Raw genomic sequence first — 27,583 nt, 5'->3', positions numbered from 1 at the left:
CAAGACCTGAGAGTTACTAGTGAGACTGCAATTCACATATATCTGTCAGAAAAGTCTTCAGTTCAGAATACTGGTTCAGAATTCCTGAAATTTCAGCTAACAAATTCAGACCATTTACAAGCAAATACTTTTTTTTTTCAGCATGATCAGCAGTGTTGTACCTGTTATTCAGTTGTCAACGTAGAACTATAGCTGTTAAAACCCAGTACTCTTAATAAGGACACAGAGAGGGAAGAGGAATGTAGGGCAGGCATGGGGAAAAAAAAAAAAAACAAAAGAAAATGGGCATAAATAATCCTACAACTGTGTAACCCAACTCTCTCTCTTTACCTTTCTTCCACAAATTCCATGGACCATGCAAGGAAAGAAGAGGATACTTTTGTAAATATTATTTTTAGGATTTTGCAGTGTGAATAGTCATAATGTATCACCATTTACATCCATATAGTAAACATGTTATCACAGCTCTATGTCATTCCTCGAACTGTTGCCAGCAACTGTGAATTAGATATGGTTACCAACAAGATACTTTTATTTTCCTTGCAACTTTGAGCTTTTTTAAGAACATTTTAAAAGTTCTACTGACCTCTGTAGACACTAAAATACACCAGAGTATTCTCACATCTGGAAAAGTGAACTTGTTTACATGCATTTACTTAGCAGTCAGTCCATCAACTCTAGTTTTTAATGAAGCATTTTTTTTTCTTTTGGCAGAACTATTTATTTGTATTAGAAACATGCATAATTTCCAGGAAGAGATTCTTGCAGCCACCTGTAGATGCTTCATGAATGACTGATCTACGTAAATACAATAGGTAAGAGGAAAAATGATTTGAATTGTAAATTGCAGCTTGCAGACTACAAATCTCACAGCAGACTACTCTAGGCAATATGTTGAAGACCCCAGAGATATTCCTTTAGCTGCAGTTGAAACTGGCACAAATAAATGAGCTAAGGACAGCAAACTTCATTAATCATAGCTACATTATTAAGGCTAACCTAACAAAAGGATTAACAATGTGCAACTACTGAAAAAAAAAATGTAAGGGAGGATTTTACTTTAATATTTAGGATGGCTCACCTGAAGCAGACTTTTTCATCTCTTTTCAACTGCTTTAGGGAAACACCATCTCTGTTTTGGGGAATGGTGAGATGGGACAGTTGCCTAGACACTGATGAAGAGCATGTGAATTTTGCTAGAAGAGATGAACTGAACAGAGATCGCAGTGAGGAGAGAGAGGAACCAGATGGACTCCTCAACTTTGAGCTTGATGTTTGCCACCAGGATCCAGAATACAAGTCCCCAGATCCCCAGCCACATGCCCAGGTCAAACTGATCACCAGCTGGGAAGCAGGATGGAATGTAACAAATGCCATCCAGGTAACCTTTTCCTTTTCCAGTCATTACAATCATAATTTGAAAAACCTGATCATCACTTAGCCTGCTTTATTTCACTTAACCATATTGTCATTTTTCAATGTTCTTAAAGGTTTCTATGAATTTATTCCTAACATATTTCAACCTTTCTGCATAAGATTAGCACTCTGAAAAAAAAAATAGAGTTCCAAAGGGAAAAGAAGACAGATATCTAAGCTAAAGTTTAAAAAATATTTAAACTAGATGAAAATGAAAAGGTGGTGATTGGACCTGTTTTAGAAGTGCAGACATTATCTTTAATAAGTATATTTGAATTCAGTGACAGAGATGTTTGATAGAAATGTGAGGTAAACATCTAATAAAAAGAGGATAGTAAGAGCCAGACTGACGTCAGACATAAATTTACTGACATGTAAGTTAGACTAGATATAAATTGGAGCATGAAGCATAAGAAGTGTAATAATACTTGTCAATGTTAAAGAAAATAGTCAGGTTGAAAAGATTGAAAGCATCTGGTCCCAGCATTCTGTGTGGAATTTGAATATCTTTCTGAATCCTTAAATTTAGCATTAAATGTTTCAGATTCTGTTTCTCACTTTTCATGATTCATTTCCTTACATAATTCTGTCATTACCACTAACTTTCTGTCTGACATGATAAAAAGAAAGCAGTATCCACAGACACATCTAGTCCCAGTAACTGTTACTTAAACACTTTTTATGGCACTTTAATTACAGAAAAATCATCCTTCCAGTGTCACACAAATCTGTGATTATGTCTGTGATATATTTGCTTTGTATCCCGTTCAGTCCTAAGCTCTGCAAAGGAGAAGAAGAAGGACAGATTTCTAACCCTGCTGTATTTTCAAACATGAGCACCACCACATGAGAGCCAATGCAATAACATCTAGGGCACAGTAGCATATCATACTCAGAAAGTGCTCAGCTGTGAAAAAAAGTGTGAAGTCCTAAAATACCCGAGCTGCATTCTAGTAACACATTTCATCTTCAGTCTCCCTCAGCTGGGATGAGAGCCCGTTGTTGTCTCTGTGAGTTTTGCCTTTGATTTCGCCGAAGCCAAGATTTCATTCTGGAAGTCAATCTTCTCAATATTTGCTGTATGACCCTTTGGCAAGTCATGATCTCTCTCACTCATTGTTTTCCTTTCTGAAAAACAAAAGTAATAATGCCTCTGTAAATACGTCAAAGTGCCTAAAAATTTCTGAATGTTATTATGTACACAATCACTATTAATTATTAGTATTAATTAGTATTAATTAGTATTAGTTAAAAAATAGACTGATAACACAGTGTAAAAACACTATCAAACCTACAACTGCCTGTTTAAAAACAGAATAAATTTAAGTGAAATTATCCAATCACATCTGTAGCTATGGTTTTAGTCAAAACCCTCAGCATGCTGAGTGTTATATACTACTGTTGGACCTCATTTTGTCAAATATTTCCAAAATCAACATTCAAAGAGCAGTTGGCTACAGCTGTATTGAGCTTTACTCCTAAGGCAGGCTGAGGATAGCAGAGCATGGGAGCTGCAGTTCCATTAATAGTACAAGTGAAGTGTCCTAATGACACATTGTGAAACTACATCTGTGCGTGAACCTATGTACATGTGTGTATTTTTCCTATATGTGAACCTATGAACACATACGTGAACCTATGTACACGTGTGTATTTTTCCTGTTTCCCAATACCTTGGCATTTGGTTTAGGAACAAAGGTAGAAAGCAGAGAAAGACAAGGGGAAAGGCAGTAGAGGAGGAGAGAGGAGCGAATATTGAGCAGGCATCTGTCAGTAAAAAATAACAGTTTGAAGACATTTCTATGAATAGCTTTGAAGAGAAAGTCAGAGTTGTGAACAGAATTATTAAAACAGTCCAAACGTTCTTGACTGGTGCAGACAATCTATGCTAAAATGACAGTTGTTTTTGCCCTACCCAGAGGAAAGGGCAGAAGTGTTTTGCATGGCAATTAGAGGTAAACATTTCAGTAGAATTCTGAAGTGTTCTGAGCAGTTATTCTGATGAATATAATTGGTCTGAAAGTGAAATTATGTCACAATCCAGATTTATTATAGGAACAATTACATCTTTGGTCTCTGAAATTAAATACAAGGATTTTCTTACAGTGTTTTAAATGTAAACATTTCAAACAAACAGGTAGAGATTTTTTCTTTGCTTTTAACTTCAGCTGAAATAATGTGCACTTTTGGTGATGGCATTGTTCGTGTAAATGATTGCTTCAGATATTTAAAGTTTCCAGGGAAACATGCTTCATATTCCAACACTGCACAGGCAAATCCAGTTAATCTAGGTAAGGACAGTGACCGTAAAGCTGAGTTAATTCAAAAGGGAAAATTAACAGCATCATCTGGCAGAGTCATGCAAGTTGCATTTGTTTGTATATAGAAGGAAAAGGTAAAAAAAAAAATTATACTGACTTGTACAGTAGTACTGGAGAGATCAGCAAAGCAACAGTCACAAGGAAGAAGGTAGCTAAATTCTAATGGTACAGCATTTCACAGCAGAACCAAAGCACAACAAAGTCTATTTATTTGCCAGCTACATGTAGGAGGATTGCTGCAAACAGTATGGAGAATATTTGTCCAAGAAAAAGAAAGCCAAAATAAAAGAAAAAGGCACTCCCTCTATAGTGTCTTGAAGGGGAACAGGACAACAAAGAATGGGGAAAAAAGGGAGAGAAAGGGAAGAAGTGAAATAATGGCAAGAAGTGAAATAATGTTCATCTCAGCATAACTGTAATTTACACCATTGTGAGTTTATCTCCACTTAGGTCTCAGGTGCACAAACAAGTTTAACAGTACAAAAAAGTCAGCCACTTTACCAGGCAGCACCAAAGTGCTTTCAGTATTATGATGCTTGTGCAATCTTTAAAATACAGTGTAATATAAGCACACAATTCTTCCCTGGCCATTTGGTAAAACATGATGTATCAAAGCATAGTGAATGAGCTGTTTGATTCAATGCATCTGATACCTAATGTAGCCATCTTTTGTCTCCTGTCACAGAGATTAGGTTGTACAAAGACTAGAAATACCCACAGCAGAGGCAATTTTCTTGTTCCATGATGGGAATAACACAGTAGGGTGCTTGTCTACTGCGAGTGCTTCTAGAAAAAAAAAAACAATAATGCAATTAGTATTATTAATAATTATTTTAAAATGTGTCAGTAATAAATTAATAATTATGACAGTGGTGCTCGTAAATATGTTCGTTGTATTTATGTTCTGTATATCGTACATTAGTTTAGAAAAGACAACACTTCAACAATCACCATTTTTAAAAACTGAAGTATATATCTATATTGCCTTCATGGTGTGCCATTATAGGTACATTTCCATATTGAGTTCCAATTTGTTTCATCTTATTTATGTAAATCTAAAAGATTCACTTGAGAATATCTCATAGTAAATATTTATTTTTCTATGATGTTTCCTCTGAGTTTCCTGCCTTCATCTCCCTAATACAGACTAAATCTTTAGAGTGCTTACTGAATATCAACAACTCCCAAAGACTTAAGTGGAAAACACTGTGATGCTGAGAAACAGAATTAGCAGATTTGCCCCTAAAGATATAAAGGCAAACATCTTTTTAAGATGTCTAAACACCTCTCCCATTAAGCTTTACTGACACCATACTTAAGCATTTTCTAAATATAAATATGTACATGCTTGTGTGCTTAGAAAGCTAAATGTTTTCACTCTCAGGTCATTAGATGCACCAAAATACAAATCTTCTCATTCTCAGCCTTAAATAATTTATTCACATTTAACCAAATAAGCACTTAGGTCTTAACTGTGGTACTTGATCTTAAGTATTTGCTTTCCAGACTTCAGAACAAGGGTCATCCTTTCTGGTACCCAGAGCAGTAGCTTCCTTGAATTATACATGGAAGCTAAAGTCATGCTCTAAACTGAATTATAGATGTCTGAGGGAAACAAACTGCTGCATCTCATATCAAGAGGTGGTACTGAGAATTAAAGGAAGATGCCTGATGCTGATGTCTAACCTAGGACTAGCAAGTAATTCACATTTCCAAATGGAACTAGTCAAAAAATGACAGCACAAAGTAAAATTCCAGGACTGTAGGACTATTTTTATGTGGTGCACATAAAAATGCCAATAAATATGTTTTAGCTGAAATGCACCTGCAGTACTGGCCAAATTTATTTTTTGTAGGTTTGCAACTGCAAATTCATATAGCCACAACTGGAGATCCAAAAAAAAGCCTAGAGCCTGGTGAGAGCCGTTTAAACTCAGGTCTGTTTTTCCTGTGATAGGATGTCACCATTATGCAATGCAATTGATAAAAGATGTATTTTAAGGAAGAAGACTCTATAATTGATGTTTGTGCTTTGGTTTTCTCTTTGGATTTTCTCTTGAAGGAAAAAAAGGTTCCAGACATACATCACTACTTCATATAACCTTTTATTTCAGCTCAGACGCTGCAGTAGATTTCTTTAGTTTCGTGCACATATTCATATATCACAGAGAAGGCAGCATAGGGGATATATAGTCTCTCTATTCCCAACCCTTTTTATCACAAAAGCTTTTTATCAAAAATGTCTTGTCCCACAACAATGAAATTGTATCTACTTCACAGAAACCTCTTTTTAGATCTGGCATGTGAGCACTGTGCAGTGGACTCATTTTGAGTTAACTAACTGCCATTCCCATAAATCTCATTAGAGAATGCACTATATCAGTCTACTTTTCCCTTGGTCAGCTGCAAACACTAAAAGTGTTATGAAGCCAGAACTCCTAAACATAGAGAGGTGGCTCATCCAAAATTGTTCCAGGAAGAAATATTTGAATTGTTCTCATGGGATTTAAGTTGCTATTTTGTAGGTTTTGCATTCTGTGTTGTTGGTAACATCATCTGGACAATGAACAGATGGAGGGAGCATTGAATAGGTTTACATCAGCGTATTCTACTGTAACTATTATGGAAATGTTAGGAGTAGCAAATCAGCTTTCCATAGCTCCTCTGTGTCAGATTTCCCAGCAAGTAGGAATTGTGATATAACATAACTACGCCGCAAATTATTCTCTGGATATGGAGACAGTCCCCAACATACAGACAATTGGTTCAGAGAGCATCATACTAGCTCTTGAAGCATCCCAGAAGCAAGTACATGGGTTGCACTGGATTAAAGTATTGCAATTCTTGCATATTAAAAATCTTTAGAAGCTAAAGCAGTCCTTAGATGATGCTTGCCCACACCATGGGCCCAAAATTGCATTTCCTAATAGGTGAGTTGCAAGACAGTTACCAGAGGTGTCTCTATCTCCTTCATAAATTACTCTAATAGCCTCAATAGTTTGGCTATACCTGATATACAATGCTCTATAATTCATGATGTTGACATGTTTTAAGCTAATTATCATATGAGAAGAGAGGGAGACATTCCAAAATATAATACTCAACATAAACATGGAATTTAACGTGCAAGCTCAGTCTTAAATCTGAATGTCTTGATATTTATTCTTAACCAATACCTTGATTTTCTATCTTTTACTGATCTTTACTTGAGCTTTACTGACATAGCTGTCTAATATTGCATCCTTTTGATAATGGTAGCCAGAAGTGCTGCTCTGCTTAAAGAAATTGGAATAATTCTGTTCCAAACCCCAGATCATAAACTTACATTTCAAGAAAGTATTTATTTGACACTTGATTTTTAGCAATGTCAATTACTTATAATTTCCAACAACTTCAGCTGAAACTCTTCTTGGCTAGTACTTTTGAAATCTATGTATTTCAGCATCTAAATTCCAAAGCTACCATATTATCTTGCATGCTATTCTTAGAAACAGTATCTACGTCACTATAGTGCTTCTTATACTTGTCCTGGGGTTGATGTCCATTCTGTCACAGTCTGGTCAGGAACGTCTTGCAAAATTGGCAACCACCTGTTTCTTGTAAGCAAAGACTTCTTGTTGATTGTTCACTTGTCATATAAGTTTGAAAATCTTTTCATCTGGAAAATCTTTTAGAACAGTTATTTTATAAGTGTGTCATAGTTTAACCCTGCTCAAGACCAAGCTACGCAGTCTCTCACTCACTCCCCCCACCCTCCAGTGGAACAGGGAGGAGAATTGGTAAACAAAAGGCAGCAAAACTTGTGGGTTGAGATGAAACAAAAAATAAATTTAAGAGAAATAACAGAAGAAAACAAAACAGAGACAGAAAACAAATATAATACAATAGCTCAAAGAAAATCTCAAAACTCAATTTCCTCCCATTTAGCAAGAGACTCCCATTACCACCCTCCTCACTTATATACTGAGCAGATGTCACATGGGATGGAAGAGCCCTTTGGCCAATTTCACTAAACTTACCCCAGCTGTTGGCTAATTAGTAACCTATCCCAGCTAGGTGACCCAGCCATAGGGGCCACCAGCTCCAGTTCTCCTCCCAGCTCAGGTGAATGTTAACTCTATCCTAGCCAGAACTAGGACACCCTGCCATTCTTCAAAGGCCAACTACTATCAATGGTGTTGCTAGAGCTTAACAGACAGCCTGCTGAGTGACAGAGGTGTGATTTACATGGACATTTGCATATATTTGCAGAAAGGGTGTGTCAGTTTGCATTTCTCCCATGATATACATAAAATAAATGGCATGTGTGAGTAACACTTCAGAAACTTGAACATTGTGCCTCTGCCTCCCAGACCTCTTTTTCTTTAATTTAATCATTAGGAAACAAAGCAAGCCGGCTTTGTTGGGGGCCCAGCTGAAGTGTCTCCATACCAATGCACGCAGCATGGGAAATAAACAGGAAGAGATGGAGATGAGTGCATATGAGCAGGGCTATGACCTTGTTGGCATCACGGAGACATGGTGGGATGACTCATATGACTGGAGCATCAGCATGGAGGGGTACAGGCTTCTTAGAAAGGACAGGAAGGAGAGACAAGGAGGGGGTGTCGCTCTCTATGTCAGCAACCAGCTGGAGTGCGTGGAGCTCCGCTTGGGGATGGAGGAGGAGCTGACAGAGAGCTTATGGGTCAAGACTAGAGGACGGGAATGGACAGGGGACATTACGGTGGGGGTCTGTTACAGGCTGCCTGGCCAGGAGGACAGAGCAGATGAGGCGCTCTGTAGCCAGATAGGAGCAGCCTCACAGTCACAAGCCCTGGTCCTCATGGGGGACTTCAACCACCCTAACATCTGTTGGAGAGACAACACGGCAGGGCGCAGGCAGTCCAGGAGGTTCCTGGAATGCATGGATGATAACTTCCTCCTGCAGGCGATAGAGGAGTGCCATGCTCGACCTTGTGCTCACCAACAGGGAGGGACTGGTCGGGGATGTGAAACTAAAGGACAGCCTTGGCTGCAGCGACCACGACACGGTGGAGTTCAAGATCCACGGGGCAGCGAGGAAACTACATGGCAAGCTCTCTTCCCTAGACTTCAGGAAGGCGGACTTCGGCCTCTTCAGGGACCTGATGGGCCAAGTGCCATGGGAGGTGGCCCTGGAGGGAAGAGGGGCTAAGGAAAGTTGGTCTATATTCAAGGAGCACCTCCTCCAAGCTCAGCAGAGGTGCATCCCGATGAAGAACAAGTTGGGCAAAAAGGCCAGGAGGTCCGTGTGGATGAGCAAGGAGCTCCTGGACCAACTGAAAGTGAAGAGGAAACCCTGTAGAGGGTGGAAGCAGAGACAGGTAGCCTGGGAGGACTACAAAAAGGCTGTGCAAGTGGCCAGGGATCAGGTGAGGAAGGCTAAAGCCTTAACAGAGTTGAATCTGGCCAGGGATATAAAAAGCAACAAGAAAAGCTTCTATAGTTATGTAGGGGACAAAAGAAAGTCCAAGGAGAATGTAGGCCCCCTCTGGAAGGAAACCAGTGTTCTGGTTACCCGGGACATAGAGAAGGCTGAGGTACTCAATTACTTTTTTGCCTCAGTCTTCACTGATAAGGGCTCTTGTCTCACCACCCAAGCTGTGGAAGGCACAAGTAGGGACTGCAAGGATGAAGAACTGCCCATTGTACTCGAAGAGCAGGTTCAGGAACATCTGAGGAACTTGAAGGTGCACAAGTCCATGGGACCTGATGAGATCCATCTGCAGGTCCTGAGGGAACTGGCGGATGAAGTTGCCAAGCCACTGGCTGTTGTATTTGAGAAGTCATGGCAGTCTGGTGAGGTCCCCGATGACTGGAAGAGAGGGAACATAACCCCTATTTTTAAAAAGGGGAACAAGGAAGACCCGGGCAACTACAGGCCGGTCAGCCTTACCTCTGTGCCTGGCAAGGTTATGGAGCAGATTCTCCTGGAAACCATGCTAAGGCACATGGAGAGCAAGGAGATGGTTGGTGACAGCCAACATGGCTTCACTAAGGGCAGATCGTGCCTGACCAATTTGGTGGCCATCTATGATGAGGTGACAGCATCAGTGGACAAGGGACAAGCAATGGATATCATCTACCTGGACTTGTGCAAAACTTTTGACACTGTCCCGCACGACATCCTTCTCTCTAAACTAGAGAGACATGGGTTTGATGGATGGACCATTCGGTGGATAAGGAGTTGGCTGGATGGCCACACTCAGAGAGTGGTGATCAACGGCTCGATGTCCATGTGGAGACCGGTCACGAGTGGCGTCCCTCAGGGGTCAGTGTTGGGCCTGGCCCTGTTCAACATATTTGTCGGCGACGTGGACAGTGAGATAGACTGCACCCTCAGCAAGTTCGCTGAGGACACCAAGTTGTGTGGTGCCGTCGACACGCTGGAAGGGAGGGATGCCATCCAGAGGGACCTTGACAGGCTGGAGAGGTGGGCCCGTGCCAACCTCATGAAGTTCAACCAGGCCAAGTGCAAGGTCCTGCACCTGGGTCGTGGCAATCCCAGGCACAAATACAGGCTGGGCGGAGAATGGATTGAGAGCAGCCCTGGGGAGAAGGACTTGGGAGTGCTGGTGGACGAGAAGCTCAACATGAGCCAGCAATGCACTCTTGTGGCCCAGAAGGCCAACCGCATCCTGGGCTGCATCAAGAGGAGCATGGCCAGCAGGTCGAGGAAGGTGATTCTCCCCCTCTACTCTGCCCTGGTGAGACCCCACCTGGAGTACTGTGTCCAGTTCTGGAGCCCCCAACACAAGAAGGACATGGACCAGTTGGAGAAGGTCCAGAGGAGGGCCACGAAGATGATAAAAAGGGCTGGAGCACCTCTCTTATGAGGACAGGCTGAGAGAGTTGGGGCTGTTCAGCCTGGAGAAGAGGAGGCTCCGGGGAGACCTGATAGCGGTCTTCCAGTACCTCAAGGGGGCCTACAAGAAAGATGGGGAGAGGCTGTTCAGTAGGGCCTGTTGTGATAGGACAAGGGGTAATGGTTTTAAAATAGAGGGAGGTAGATTTAGATTGGCTATTAGGAAAAAATTTTTTATGATGCGAGTTGTAGAACACTGGAACAGATTGCCCAGAGAGGTGGTGGATGCCCCATCCCTGGAAACGTTCAAGGCCAGGCTGGATGAGGCTCTGAGCAAGCTGATCTAGTTGGGGATGTCCCTGCTCCTTGCAGGGGGGTTGGACTAGATGACCTTTGATGGTCCCTTCCAACTCTAACCATTCTATGATTCTATGAAACTTTCAAACCACCCAGTAGATGGCCTGCTCTGGGTGTCTTAATGTCTAAAAAAAGCTTTTGCATTGGTATGTAGATAACTGTGAGCACACACACACCACACCACTCTGTATTTTTCCTCGCAATAATTTTTCATAAGGAAAAGTATTACATTAATTAATACATAGGTTCACAATCAGCTTCCTTTGCTCTATGCTGCTGTCCATAACCAGGCACACAACAAATGCTGGCGGTCTCTCCTGAATGTTTGCCTTACACCTTCCTCCCTGAAGTGGCCATCTGCAAGCAGACTCAGGCTCACAGGGCTGCTACAGATGCTGCTGAGAGATGCCACATCCTTCACCACCTGTGGGAGCATGTGTTGACAGCAGAGTGTTTTCCTGGGCCAGTTTAAGTTCACATCTTATTTAGATCCCTCTGCTGCCCACATAAAATACTGGTCTGTCTGTTCAGCAGTCAGTAGAAGCAACTAAACTCCTTGTCTTCCATCCAGAGTCTGCCCACATCAACCTCTTTTCACCAGCTGTGAATGTCTTTGTCCTTGCTGCCTTGCAGGCCTATCTATGGTGTCATAAATACAGCATCATCTCTTTGACGATGCCTGTCTATGGCACCATCTTTCAGTCAGGCCTCTTTCTAAATCCTCACACTCAGACTATGTCCAGCTTGTGCTTTTTTTTACTGTAAAATCTCACTAATACATAGTCTGATTTACCAATCCACAAGGCTAAAACCCTTTCTTGAGTGCTAATAATTCCCCATCTGGGTCACAGTAGCACACTCTTCCCTGAACTTGCCACGCTCACCACATGCACACCCACCTGGAAAGCTGATGCAGTTCCATACCCTATGTGTCCAGCAGCACTTGCAAGCACCTTTTCAGTCACCAATTAAAATGTAAACTACTCATCTTTTCTTTAACAATCTACCATTTCTCTTTCTGCATCTATTGACTCCGAGCTCTGTTCTTCCAGTTACAATTACCGTTGACAATTTGTTAAATATTTAAATAAGCATTCCTATGAACTTTTATGAAGATATTTATTTGCACTTGTCTGATCCTCTTAGAAATGTCCTTTGGCTGAAATTTTTACAGTTATAAGTGACATTGAAACCACCACTTACTGTCTTGACTCACAGTTTCCGGTATTGACTCATGGGTTTTTTGACTCTTCTGTCTGCCTGTATTTGCTTCCTGTTATCTTACCCCTAGACTTTAAATTCTTTGGAGAAGATATCATCTTTTTGTACTTTGTTTGCACAGTGCCCTGCACAATGGGATTCCAATCAAGGACTTCCAGGTGCTCCAATAATGAAAACAATTTTTAAACTAAGTCTCAAAATGTTTTCTATTTTACAAAAACTCTTTACAAAATAATGATTGTTTAAGTGTGGCCTGTGATAAATCAGCTTGACATTTGATTCTATTTCCTCTCTTTTTTTTCTACATGGAATGGATTCTTCTTGCTATTGAGACCCATTGTAGGGTCTAATCACAGGATAAATCAGCAGATGAATGCGATAGGAGTACCGTTAGGATATTCAGCCATTCATTAAAATGGGCATTCCATCTAAAAAACATGATTTCAAAAATAAATGGATAGTAGCACTACAAAAATAATACCCTTTGAAATAGTAAATGTTACCAAACAGGATAAAGTAACTGTCAGCTGCTTGAAAGCAATGATCACTTTATTCCATGGGAGAACCCAATGCACCATGACGTGTTGTAGAACAAGGATCTCTGGCTCCCTCAGGTGAAGGGAATAGTTGATGTTCTTTCCTGCTACATTGAAATCAGATTAATCTACCATGCTTTTTGGTCTCATCAATCCATGAGAGCATTTTTAAGAAGCTGAATGAAAACAGATGGTATAATTTCTCCTTTTTGTAATTCATGGCAGGTCACATGGTATTTAAAAACACTATTATTAGGCAACTTTGAATTTCTATATCTGTTACATCTGCCTACTTTATTGTTGTGATATTGACAGTTACCTTTTCAAAACAAAGCCCAAATTACCTATTATAATTATCTACCAGCCTTCTATGCCTGAGATTGTTTGTACACTTGTGCCTCTCTAAAGCACATGCCAATGACCAGCTATCACTGATGGAAAATATTGTTCTTAAAAGTATTCTTTCTGTCCCTATTCTTAAACTTAGGAAGTGTGTAACCTCAGCAAATTTGCTTTAATAAACTGTATGTAGACATATACCTCCTCCCAAGATAACATACCTCCCAAGACAGCAAGAACATAGTGATAGGCAGCAGAAAGTAAAATATTTTGTCAGATAGCATTCCTTTCCTGATTTTTATAAACTTCCTTCACTTCCATTAGCAAATTTTCAGAAGGGAGCTATTTTTTTTCCTCATAAAAAAAGAGTGAGCCTTAGGGTTCATCAAGGAATAAAGATTGACAAACTCAACATCTGCAGGTGTGTATGAGAATTTAATGCTGAAAGTAAAGGGCGTCTGAATTATTATAATGTACCGATAGAATCAGAAACAGTAATGTTTCTCTACTAGACTTTCCAACAGTAAAACTTCTTCCACACAATGGATGGTTAATCTACAGTTTACTTCAACGTGTATTTCCTGACAGCAGGAGATTCACTGAAATGCCACAAGCTCTGTCTGAATGAGCAAATGGAGCTATTTGAGAAAATAAAAAGCCCTACACACTGGTTACACGTGGTACTGAAGATGATATATTGTAACCTAGTTTTAGCACAGTGAGCTGTATAAAACATTTTGCCCCTGATGCTAAATAAAAGAAATTTACTTCTATTTGCATCTATTCTTCCTCTTCTCCCCACACACACCATGTTTCTTGGAAGGCAATATTTCTCTGTATTCTTCGCCAATGGCACTAGTTTTACCATATGTACAATACTGTGTTCACTAAATAGCTAACAAAAAAAAATCAAATTTACTTCTCAAAAACATAAACATATGAGTCAAAGTGAAGAAACATTCACTTCAACTCATACACACATATTCTGCTGTCCATTCCAATTTCTCTCAGTCCATTTCTTGAATTGACACAAACAACAGCACCAGCAGATTATGTTTTGTATGTCCTAGAACAAACATTTCTGGTTGGTTTATGTTATCAATAGCATCAATAGCAATGGTAGCTTCAGCCTTTGTCTTTACTATACCTGGATATTTCCATTCATGGTAGGTTTTTTTATTGCTCAGTTTTGCCCTCCAGAAACATGTTTGATTCAGGCTAGTTCCTCCATGATAAGCAGGGGATTTTTTTTCAGTTTTAAAATCCATTCTCGTTTGATTATTTCAAACTATATCTGAGTATTTCAGAAATTTTGAATAGTTCTACTGAAGCATGAAGAAATGTAAATATGGGTATAAGAATTATATGTTGCAAGATACATGATTTCTCTTTCATAAGAAAGTTATTTCTATTTACAAGAAGTTGTCTTATTTTTTTCTTTTATAATGACTATTAATTGACTTATTTTACTGTGTGTATCATATTTAGAAGATGGCACTGAGGTCTATTCTATCTCACTATATTTTAAAGCCATTCTCTTGACTCATTGTCTGCATGATTTCTGCAACTCCAAATGACATCTCTCCAGCCATCTTCCCTTAAGGGACTTAAAAATCTTCTTCTATGCTTTAATTGGGATCCAGAGTTTAAAATGAGTTCCCCATTCTTGCTCTCGTTGCTTTTGCTTGCCTACTGACTTTTTTCACTTTTGCTGGAAAGCTAGCTGCTCTGAGCTCTTCCTGTATTGTTGTCATCTCAAGTTAAAAATAAAATATCTGCACAAAACTGTAGGCTTCCCTCTGCTGCTTGGATGAGATTTCAGAGAGTCTTTGCTATCTTCTAAATTGTGAGGAGCTGCCATTCCACCCCTGAAGGTTTCCTTTCCTAATCAGAAAGGATAATCAGCTGCATAATTCATACTTTCCCTCTAGCCTTCTACTTATTCCTGTCTTATGCCTATAGTTAGATATTTCTCATATCCAGTCATTTTTCCTCACAGCCTCTTGCCCATCATATTCTCCTACCCCTTATTGCTACTTCATATGTTTCAAAACCTTATGTACTAGTTTACCTAATGACACCTCCCCCGCCCCCCCCCCCCCCCCCCCCCCATCCCTATCTCCTTTGGTGCAGTCAGGTTCCCAAGTTATCCAGCTTCCTGCTCTTCCTTTGCTTTTCCTGGGCACCTCACTGTCTCAGGGCCTTCATAAAGGAATTCATCTCACTCTGTGGATAACATACATAGGCATCTGTCATGGACAGTCACAAATCCTAAAATAAGTGCCCTACTCTATCAGAATGAGCAGTCCTCTGGTGATCCTTATTTCTATCCACCCTTGCCAGAGCTAGCAGATCAGCTTTACTTTTTGTTGTATTTAGATAGGTGAAGCTAGGAATCCCATTCCTAATAGTGTGCATCAAAGCAAGGTAGATTTGTCGTGTATGTCCTTTCTGCTACTGTGTGTACTCATGTCTATTTTAGATAGAAAAAGTTGGATGAGATTAATCCAATACATAGATGCTAAGAAGTTATCATTTCCTTGGTTACCAAAGAGAGTAAAAAAAAAGTAGTCACTTCAGTAACTTTAGTAATAGTCACTGAGTTTTCACTGAAAATCCATTAATTTCACCTCACGAATAAATTGGGATTTTGCCTCAAAATTTGAATGTGAGAAATTAAAGTTATTTAGGAGAAAGGAACAGAAACTAAATGCAGTCTTAAAATAAGTTTCTCAAATATGAAATCGCTACAGCTCTCAACACAGAAGGACAAACAAAGGAGAAATCCAATACAGTTGAGTTTTCCCTGCACTGTCAGAATGGTTCAGGTTAAGAAAAAGAAATTAAACTTTTTTTTTTTTAATATGCATACTTTTACAGCAATTACTTATCTAACTTTGTTTTAATAATGAAAGAAGTGTTTTTATCTCTATCCATACAGAAAATATTTGTATCTAAAAGTTAAGAATAAACCTGAGGATTTTGTCAAAGGTCAGGAATAATCAGGATCCCCAGTTTGTTCATCCAGATTTTGTCAGCTGTTGTTCCCAGATAGCATCCTGTTTCCAAGTCTTTCCAGTGCAGCTGCAGACCAAGAACATGTTTGTTTGGTTTTTTTTTAAAGAAAAAAAAGGGAAAAAACCCACAAAAGTGGAATATTACTTACTTTATAACTTCAGTACTTTTGTTAATGGGCCAGTAGAGGTCAAGAACACTGTGTCACAGTCTTGTACAAACAGAATGAGAAATACCTCCTCAAGTAGTAATACTTCAAGTATTTTACATCTAAAGACCTTAAAAAGACATCTTCAGCATGCATTTTATATGCCATATGCCTGGTTTCACAATGCGTAAGTATATTCAATTTTATTTTTTAAAGGAGAGCTTAAATGACTTTGCTTTTATGCTGAGTATTCAGGGCATGCCAGAAAACTTAGTCACATTTATTTTCTGATCTTTATTTTTCCTCTTCATTATTAACTATACACATTTGGGAATGTTTGTCTAAGCTTGAAATTGGGGGAATTATTCTACTTTATTGAAATTTAAGAATGATGTGATCTTTTATGTCATTACAGGGCAGACACACCTCCATTATTGGAATTAATTTGAAACCTCAACTTTATCTATATCTGTGCATGATGAAATATCAGCAGTAAAATCAGTTGCTGCTTCTATTATCCTAAAGGTAGAAGCCTCTAGAGGTGCCACTGAAGTTTAACTGAGGTTAAGAGAGGAAAAGCAGTAGAGATTTGTTGTCTATACCCAGCCTAATTGTAAGGCAGTATGTTTTCTCATGTATCTCAGAAGAATATACTCTGATACTCCGTATCAGTTTACTGATTCCTAGAGACCAAAAAGAATAGTATACCACTATTTACGTCTTTTATCCAGACTATTAACTGTATTCTCTCCAGGCAGTGCTGTAAGACAAATTTCCCCTTTATACGCCGAGCTCTGGGAGTCATTATAGCTTGAGTAAGAGTCCACCTAAAATCGGTGGTTGGGTCTGGGCTGAGGAAAGAGCAGGATAATATTAGCCCAGGGAGGATTCAGTCACCTTTTATTCTGCATGCAGTCATGACGAGTCCTATGCCAGCTTTCAGAAAATACAACCCAGCTTCCAGAAGACGTAACCTGGCTAAATTTTCAGCTCTCAGAGGTGCATAAGGTTTGTTCCAGTGCAAATTTCTTTGTAGTATGGGTTTGGTTTTTCTATTTCCTCTTCAGCCTTACCTGTTAAAAGTAACAAGATCTGTGGCTTGTCCCATACGGGTAGCATTCAGGAAAAAAAAACTCCTAACAAGCCAAATGCTTTCTCCCATCCTGAGTTTGAACTTTCTATACACTTTACCTCTTCCTTTTGTTATGTCAGTTCACACTGAAATGAAGTTATTTGGCTCCCCACTGATTTGCTTTGCTTTGCTTGTAGTCTCCCAAAGTCCCCTCTCTCCCCTCAAGGTCTTTTGACCACATTTTCATGGAAACTCACTCATGTGTTTCTGTACTGGATGTCTTGAGTACTTACCTACCTTCAGGTCAAAACCTGAGAATCCATGATGAGCTATAATGTGGAAATAGGTAAGCAGCCAGCAAGTCCATGCTGTTGCCACTACTAACTTTCAAAATAATGTTTGTTTTAGTTTTGACTTCCTTACATTTTTCATCTTTTTTTCCTCTATGCTACATAATACGTAACAAAAGCTCTCATTCTTTTACCAAAGCCTGCTTTCTCCTTTCAGACCAAGGAAAATAATATATTTTCTTAAAAGGGAATTTGCTTGGAAGATGCACTGAATTCTTGCAGACAGCTCTGAATTTATGCAAACTAACATTTTCCATCAAACCAAGCAGAATTAAGCATCAAGCATATTATTTCAGTTTTAGAAGAAATATTTAAACCAATAGCAAATCCAATTGGATCAGCTGTCACACTCAGTAGCAGCAATTCCTTTTTTTGTTGAGACATTTTCATTCCTCTGTTCCTTTTCCTAATCTTTAGAAGATTCTTAAGACTAATCTGGCCACTAAAAGGAGAACAAAATCAGTGGCTTCTGTCAATCAAATGGACACATATATTTTGCAGCGCAGATCATGCTACTTCCTTACTTCCTTGTCTTATCACAGCGTCTCCTGAGCAGTCTATATGCCTTATCATCTGCTTATGGGACCTGAAGTATTGACAGAACAACACTTCTAAAGTTTCTGTCAGTATATAAGGTGATTGCAGGCATTAATCACAGCATAAACACCTTAGCCACTTTCCTCCCTGCAGGTAAACTAGGCTGACATTGGCAGAGAGAAAGAATATGAAAAACCAGGGAACACAAGATTGCTGGGGTTTAATTCAACCATCCCTGAAGTTAAAGGAAGATTTTTCACTGACATTAAAGGAGATGGATCTGCTGCTAAGGTCATACAGGCCATGGAGAATATTTGAAGTTTTCCACAGGACAGCTTGTAGTATTTTTTAATTCAAACTCAGCTGAGCTGTGAACAAACCGTGAAGCGAGTGGGGAAACAGGTGAATTCTTTTCCTGATGTCTGTAGAGCAGTGCCAGGAGTCTGGGTAGCCAGCTAGGGAACCAGAAATTCTTACTGCTGGGAAGAAATAAGATATAACTGATACTGCAAATGCATTTATGCGACTGTAATGTAAAAATTATTAGATAAACACATTTACAAAAAAAAGGAGTAGATAAAAGAAGGGAGGGTGGTGCTCTATGTTAGAGATGATTATCTGTGTTAGAGCTGTTGACTGGAAAGAAATTGTGTTGTTCTTGGTGACTTCAGTTTTAAAGACCTATGCTGGAGGTTGTATGCAGTCTGTAGTAAAACATCATTAAAGTTTCTAAAATGATAGATTATAATTACCTAACACAAAAGGTATTGAACCTAGCATAAGGTAATTCTATTTTGAGCTTCATTACATTGAATAAAGATGAGCAGATCAGTGGATCTAATTACATTCATTATGGGAAAACAGAGGACAGAAATATATATACTTGGTACTTCAAAAGAGTGAATTTTACAAATCTGGGGAAAATTATAAGAGATAATGGATTAGGAAGAATAAATACAGACAGAAAATTGTGACAGCAATTTGAAAGCTGTTTAACAAGAATTTATGAGATGTCCAGAATCCACATCTCATAATTAAGAAATAGTATGCCTATGTGTTAAAACCCCTCCTACTTCAAGTGTGAAGTGAATGTATCAATTACAATTTAAAAAAAAAATAGCAAAAGCGAGAAAGTGAGAGTGATCATTGTAAATTGTAAATTATGAAATGTGGCAAGAAAATGAAGGAACCCAAAGACAGTGGGGAAAAATGCATCTCCCAGGGATTAGGACAGTAGGAAAAAAATTTTTAGAAATTAGGAAAATAATGATAGTTTTAGTGTAAAAAATTGAAACAGAAATACTAATAGTGGTATAAATTAAGCTTGAATGGAAATGTGTGTCTCTATATGTGACTGTGTATATTTGTCTAAAGCACCAGGAGAAACAGCAGAACAAAGTTAAAAGGGAAGGTATATGTTAACTGCTACAGAGCACCATATTTGTCGTCTCATTCAAATGGAGAGGTAGAAAAACTGACCTATATAAGTGTTAAGGAAGTGAAGTAGAGGACAGTATCTATAAAACATGCAGATAAGAGAAGTGACAGTACTGTGAAATTTGGGAATTTTGTCTAATATTTATAAGGGATGAGACAAAATAATGAGGCAAAAGATTCAAAACTGCATCTACTCTAAAAGAGTACAGAAAGTAAATCCCAAATCTGTTTGTCATCACTAATGAAGATGAACCCCAGAGACATAGTGAGCAGTTGACTGCCAGCATCTCTTGTCCTCCAAATGATACTGGCAAATGATACTGGCCAAGCCACTAGGACACACACCCAAGTGCTGTCGAGTACGTGGATGTGAGAGCAGGTAAAATCAACTTGGAGGTTTTCTAATGTAAGATCACCTTCCTCTTCTCTGAGATCTCTCACTGAATTTTGCTACACTGATTTCCAACATTACCAGTAGAGGGAGGTTCTAAAATTGTTCTTATCTCTGAAAAAAGATGCAACTGTTCATACATAGTCTCTGTAGACAATCAGGAGTGAGGATGTGCTCAGAGCACAGGAGAACAGTGGGCCATTTTGTAATTTTTCAGGATGGGCATCATTTGCATAAGACTTTTAAAAGCTAACTCTCAGAGTTTCTAAGCTGGGTGTCTACGCTCCGTTGTGTACATATTCTCTTGCCCAGCAAGAGAAACAGGCACCTCTGAAAGGAACTTTGTCTTAGCTCTGCTAATGACCTCTCATAGATAGGTGTGAGTTATAAATTGAGGTGCGTATTTTTTCCAAGCTTAGACTTGAACAATTAACTGTTAGATAACTACAGTTACTATTTAAAACAGCTGTTAAAATGTATCTCATTAATATTTTGAAAGCAGAATGCCCAGCAAGTTTGCACTTGGAGACATAACAAAAGATGCATCTGACCTGATAACACTCTTATTCAATTGCTATTAGATGTGGAATTTTCTGGAGATTGTGCATATCATTCCAATATTTTAAAAGCCAGTTAAATCCTCACTAGTGAAACCTGGCAACAATTCTGAGAAAACGAATGTAATTGTTAATACAGGTTTTAATTGATACAGAATAAAAAGCTAGAAATATAATTAGTGTCAATCATTATGGTTTTGGAGACAGAGTCCTTACAGTCCTTATTAAACACACTTGATATCGTTCTTTGATGACATTGTAATATAGGCAGTGAAAGATAAATAATATATTTAGACTTTTAATAGGAATTTTGACACATTAATACACAACATTCTGATTGAAAAATTAGTGCAACAGTAGAATACATCTTAAATGGATTAACAACTGCCTAAGTGACAGATCTCAAAAAAGTAACTGTCAGTGTGGATCTATTGTCAAAGGAATTAGTTTCTAGTAGGGTTAGGAAGTTATCTAGTAGAATAATTGGTATCTGGTCCAGTATTATTCAATGTAGTCAACAGTGACCTGGAAGAATATACAAAATCAGCATTGATCACAGTAGTGGCTGAGAAAGGAAAAAGACTATAGAGGTCAATAAGTAAGTAGATCTGTTATCATGGCATGAGATTAAGAGGTTTGCTATATTTTTTAATTTAGTACTAATAACATTGTATCTTAATATAAATACCACAGCCACGCAGCCTTGCATTTGTTCTGGAAAATTATTTATTTTAAATGGCAACAAATGCTAAACAATATAATTATATATTTGGTGAAAGTGTATTGAAAAGCAGGGTTCTTGAATTTATCTCCCTATTCTTCCAAGAAGATCCACGAAGGAGGCTTTCCCATATAGTTTCTATGCCTAATCCATGTTCCTTCAGGGAATCAAATACATGGTTGGGAAAATAGTTAGGCTTAAACAAATTGTTCCAGTGGCGTAGCTACAGATGGCGAGAAAGGCAATCAGAGCTAATTCAGCAGTCTGGCATATTAGCATATATTCTGCATATAGGAAAACTGTACTAACAATAATTTTCAGTTAAATTCTTCCTAATTTCTTAATTTATTTTTTTTCCATCTGACTAAGTCTTGCAGTGAAATCTTTTTCTCTCTCTCATTTTTAGCATTGCTTTTTACTACAGTTTATTTTGTTGTCTTTTGGCATGTCTCATCTCTTACCTTGATTTGATCTTCTTTACTTTTTAATTACCTTTCAATCTGCTTTATTTTTCAAAGTGTTATATTTCAAGTTAAAACAGCCTATGAAATGAAGTGCTTTACCTGCGACTAAAAAGTCTTAAAACTGAACATTAAGGAATTTTCGTATTTTCTCAGAGTTCTTGATTGTGCTCATTTATGCATTTTTTTCTAAACACATTTTATTCCTTGGGGAGGTGCTTGCCCTGAGGTGCGGTAGTCTCAAGCAGTGGTATGATAGCAAAAGGCACACTTTTTGCATTCCACACTAATTCAGATATCTAGTGTTTTAAACAAGCAGTCAGCCTTGCTGGTTAGTTGAAATATTCAACCATCGACAAATGCAAAAATGTTTTCATGTACAGATGTGATTTGGATATCTTGATCTGCTTGTTTTGTAGTGTAGGTGGACGGGTAATTTCTGGTGGTAGCTGTCATACCTGATTGCTTCCACTTGGGGGTATTCGGACAAGGCTAATAAATAGCTTCTAGCTGAGACTGACCTCTCCTTGCATGCCCTTTCGGCTCTTTTCCTTGCCATTTCTTCAAAGGATGATCACCAGTTCAGCCCTCAGTCCTTTCTTTTTTCTAGGCCCTGCTGCAGTCTACTCTGACTGTTTGACAAGGACCTCCACCCAGGCGCATGTATTCACTCGTTGACAAAGAACAGCCCACTTTCATCCTCAATCTAGGATGAAAATACTCATGTCTTGCAAACTTCTTGGAAGACAAGGGAAGATGCAACCCACTGGGCAAGCTTGGGGTCCCTCTCAGAGTGGATAGAGTGATGGCAAATAACACAACTACTCCAACTGAGCCCTGATAGAGGACTGCTTCCAAAAACTCCATCTCCCCTGTACTCAACTATGTGAGTGCTCTTTCCCTGTGCTGTTATATTTTGTAAATAGATCACCTTAAAACATTATATTTAGAGCTAATGTATTTGACTTTGCACTGGAACAACTGGAAATAAAACCACTCGGACAGGAACAGTTCCCAGACAGAACACTAAAACTAAGAGCTAGGAGGCAATTTAAGAAATTATTCCTTTTGCTCCTTATTTTTAATTGGTGCCTCACAACTAAGGCTGTCTGTGCCATAATTTGGACTGAGAACACTGGATCAGAAGACTCAGAAAGAGCAAGTTCTGGGGCCAGGCTGGACTGCATGTGCATTGACAACTGGTGCAGGAATTGCCTGTGGCCCTATTCCACTAGCAAAGAAGCACTGAAATGTTGACACACCTTGTCTATGTTCTCTGTACACTCAGTCCTCATGAGAGGGGCACAAAAGCCACCTTCAGCAACATCCATCAAATGATTTCTTTACGGAGGAGGAATTTTCCACAGATAAGTCACTTTAAGCAATGCTCTAAGGTTGTTGAGCAGCTTTCAGATGGAGAACACGGCTTGATGTCTGTACTGTTATGTTGACAGCAAAATAAATGCTTATTAAAGATATCTTTTTCTTTGAAACTAAACTATTTAAACTTGGTGACATTCAGGAAATGGTCCTAACAGAAAGTATTGCTTTTGGAAAGGTAAGAACAGAAGACCAAATCCAAAATGAGTTTTGAAGCCTGACAAAGGGTCTTCCTATTCTTCGAGCTCTCATGGCCATCACTAACATTTTTTGATATTTTGTAGAAATTTTATAATGTGGTGATGCATGAAACTTCTTTCTTTTTAGTAGAAAAGGCATTTCTGATAATGCAGGACAAGCGCTGTCATTTCACCACATACATACTGTACTGACATGTTCAGAGTTCTCCCATTTCTCTCTACTAACCATGGTCTGTATCCAAAAAGCTGCAAAACCAGTTATGTCCACAATGTTTGCTTTCTATTATTAACTGAAAGATGAAGGGCACAGAAACCACAAGTTCCTTACACAAATCTCACCAGCTATTGTTTATAAACTCTAGTAAAAAGATGTCAAAGACATCAGCTGAAAGGAAAACTTACAATTTCTGTAGAAAGGTTCAATTGAGAAATTGTAAACTCACTGATGTGATTTGAAATAGGCAATCACTGAGACATAATTTTAAGAAAGAATATACAGAGTGCAAAAATGGATTTGTTTAACAAGGTCTGAATTCAGCAGATGAAAAAAACCCAACAAACACTTTCCCCCTCCACCATCCTGTTGTTTGTGTTAGGTACCAAGTAAAATTATTTGATATAAACAAGAGAAGGAGATGTTAGAGGTTAGAATTATGTTATGCTCTGATTAAACTAACAATTAAGCATGGAGAAGCAGACACCTGTGGGAAGGACTGTAAATGGCTGTATAATGTGATAACATCTCTGAAAGACTTATGCTTTGGGTTAGGTTGAGGCTAGTCATATAAACGTTAATAGATTAAATTCTGCAGGGGAGAAGCCATTGTGTGGGTAGGTCTGTGCTTACACGTACCTGTGGTTTAATTATACGGTGGCCCTTTGGGCCAGCAGATACTGTTTGAACTCCCAAATGCAGGTTAAGGGGCAAAATAATAATGCTGTGAGTATGGAACAAATGAGATAAGCTTGCTACAAACTGCAAGGAACTGAGAAAATATCATTTTTCTTATGTTAATATGGAAGATGATTCTCTGGCTTTTATCTTCCTAATTTTTTCATAGACTGGGTTTATTTGTGATTTTTTAAACTCCATCTGCTATGTAAAAGTTCTCCAAGGATTGTTTTCATAGGAAAGAAAACACATTTTGTTCTTTAGGCAACTACTTAATGTGCCAGTCAGTCAAAGCCACAATTAAAAATGGCATGATACCAAAAGCGACTGTTACATGTGTGTTACCTGCACTCTGGATACAGCCAGATTAATTTAGTCTTTTTAAAGAAAGTAGATTGTTTGATGGCAGAAGTGGTGGAATTTTGAACACTTCTGTGAAGTTCATGTACAAAAGAAATGCAAATTACCCTGCAAGATAATTTGGTCGTGACACCTGTGTTAGAATGAAGCTGAGCCATTGGAGTGGGGATGTCCCAGCTCCTAAATGAAATGGCACCTGTGACTTATACAAAACCATTGCTGTAAATGAAGTCATTAAAAACAACCAAAAAAGGTATCTAGTCATTAACTTTATTATTATATTGGTAATTGGGGTTCTTCTGTTTCAGCACATAAAGGCATAGACCTTTTTAATTGAAATGTACTAGGGCATGTATTTAATATGATTCTTCCAGATCTAATTCAACTGAAGAAGATATCTGCATCTAGAGGGAGGCCTGGTGAAAGAGGCAATGCTGCTCATTCATATGTTAGACTTGAGAAAAAATACTCCTCTAATTTGAGGACTTCTAATTTTTCTTCTGTGATTGATGCTCATCCCACAATCTGCTCAGAAAGGACTGCTATTTTGTGGCTGGAAGAAAGGGAAAATACTTTTTAAACATTGATGATTATTTAGTGTTTGAAAAATTGCCTCTCTTCTGAGCCCCCCTTATGGATCAGGCCTGGGAGTACTTGTACCATTTAGTACAAGTTTAGAAGTGGGGTACTAGGTATAAACCCTACAAAGCTGAGACAAGCGTCTGCCTTTGTCATGACCTCCCGCAGAGCTGGGCTCCTAAACTGCCCTCACAGAAACTGTCTGCTGGTTATAGAACCTGAGGGAGTTGACAGAAAACACCAAAGACAGAAGCATGCCTGAAGCACTTGTCCCCTACCTGGCCTCATGTCCACAACTGTGGATGGAAAAGTCTAAAATTAAGATTTAGACCGTTAAATTAACTTTTTCTGCTTTGGCTCCTGAAGGCAGTCAGTGGCACTACCCACTCAGGAACTGAGAGAAGAAGAGTGGGTTGCCTCTTCTGCAAGGATGCCTGTTTCTGTGGGGATCTATAGGTTTTGCAGAGCAGATGGAGTTGCTCTGGTTTGGTCAGAAATAGAGTTTAGATAGGTTTGATGTAAATCAAGTCTTTCTGTCAGGCTGGAATAGCAAATATGAGGACAAATGCTCATATTGCATTGTATCATCAGTGCTGTGAGAAATATTGAAGTAAAAATTTCCATGGAACTAGTTAACTGTATTTTGTATGTTTTACACTTATTTTTAAACACCTAAATAAGTTTGCACAGTCTAGAGTCTCAACTGTGAGAAGAATCACTTCAGCAGTGGACTTCACAAGAACAAAGGCTGCATGAGGCATACAGAAGCTGCAGAGGAAACATAGGCAAAGTCTGATGTCACTCTAATGCCATTTTCTTTTCAGAGGTCTGTTAGCAATTTTTAGACTGAAGAGAATTGTCATTACTGGATCTAGCTACAGTGCTATTTTTAATTTGAATGAAACTTGTACAGATGATGCTACAGTTGCTTAATTTTACTGATATTGAACCTGTTTCATTAGTATGCATGTTGACTGAATAACTGCCTATGAACCTTCTAAAATGTGCTTCTAATCACATCAGCGTTAAATATTAACTGGGAACCTGACTCTATCATTCAGTCACATTCACTTTTTCCTAGCTTATCATTACATGTGTGTCAATAGGAGCAGTTATTTTTGCTGATAATTTCATTTATCATAAACAAACACATTTCTCATGATTGTTATTTGCTTAGCTGAATGTAGCGGTACTTCCACCATGCAGTTAGGTAAAAGCAATGTTCAATGGAGGGCAGATTTGGGAGTGTGGCTTCTAGTAAACATTTTGCCTCAGGGATTTTGTGCTATCTTTTCTTTCTCTTTTTCCTTTTCAGGGAATATTTGTTCTAGGACTGCCGTATGCTCTTCTCTACAGTGGATACAGTGGCCTATTTCTTATTGTCTTGGCTGCAGCATTATGCTGTTACACAGGCAAAATCCTAATTTCTTGCCTGTATGAAGAAAATGAAGATGGGCAGCTCGTAAGAGTGAGAGACACGTATGAAGATATTGCAAATGCCTGCTGCAAAAAGCTATCTCCCAAACTAGGTGGCATAGTTGTCAACATGACCCAAGTGATAGAACTGATCATGACATGTATTTTGTATCTGGTTGTTAGTGGGAACTTGCTGTCACATAGTTTTCCATATGTACCAGTGACTGAGAAAACTTGGTCTGTAATTGCATGTGTTACACTGCTGCCTTGTGTATTTATCAGGACCCTCAAAATTGTTTCCAAACTCAGCCAGCTTTGCTCCTTGGTACATTTCATTATCATCCTTGTAGTGATGACTTACTGTCTCACACAAATACATCAGTGGTCCTGGGCAAAATTCAGGCTCTCCATTGAATTTGACGACTTCTTGGTCTCTGTAGGGGTGATCATTTTCAGCTACACTTCACAAATATTTCTTCCCACACTTGAAGGTAACATGAAAAACCCAGGGGAATTTAGATGTATGCTGAATTGGACTCACTTTTTTGCTTGTGTCTTGAAAACAACCTTTGCACTGACTGCATTCTTGACCTGGGGTGAAGAGACAAAGGAAGTTATTACTGACAACCTGCCATCATTTCTTCAAACCGTAGTGAATTTGTGTCTCCTAACCAAGGCTCTTCTTTCTTACCCTTTGCCCTTTTTTGCAGCCACAGAAATTGTGTATGCTTGTATTTCTAGAGGCAACCATTCCAATTACGGATCTCCATTATTTGCTCTGGGTGTAAGAGGCTCATTTCTCCTGTTAACTCTGCTGATGGCCATGTTCATACCACATTTTGCTCTGTTGATGGGTTTAACAGGCAGTGTAACAGGTGCTGCTATGACTTTTCTTCTTCCGTCTCTCTTCCATTTAAAACTTAAATGGAAAAAACTGTCCTTCTTAGAGAAATGTGCAGATATCTCTGTTTTTATTTTGGGTTTCCTTTGTAGCCTTGCAGGTATAGTTTGCTCAATAAAAGGGCTGCTTGAAGTATTTGAAGGAGTGTAA

The 27,583-nt window shown here is 38.7% G+C and overlaps 1 protein-coding gene across 1 annotated transcript; it reads left to right on the top strand.

Moving 5' to 3' along the window:
• The first annotated feature begins 1,144 nt into the window (after window positions 1–1,144).
• Window positions 1,145–27,583, top strand: LOC104475935 (vesicular inhibitory amino acid transporter-like). The gene is made up of 2 exons (XM_086744595.1): window positions 1,145–1,381; window positions 26,432–27,583. Exons 1-2 carry the CDS (start codon window positions 1,145–1,147, stop codon window positions 27,581–27,583), a joined length of 1,389 nt encoding a protein of 462 aa, XP_086600721.1.

The sequence above is a fragment of the Chlamydotis macqueenii genome, chromosome 3, assembly GCF_036417535.1.
Source record: "Chlamydotis macqueenii isolate bChlMac1 chromosome 3, bChlMac1.mat, whole genome shotgun sequence".
Lineage (NCBI taxonomy): Eukaryota > Metazoa > Chordata > Aves > Otidiformes > Otididae > Chlamydotis > Chlamydotis macqueenii.
This window is presented reverse-complemented; position numbering and strand designations above follow the sequence as displayed.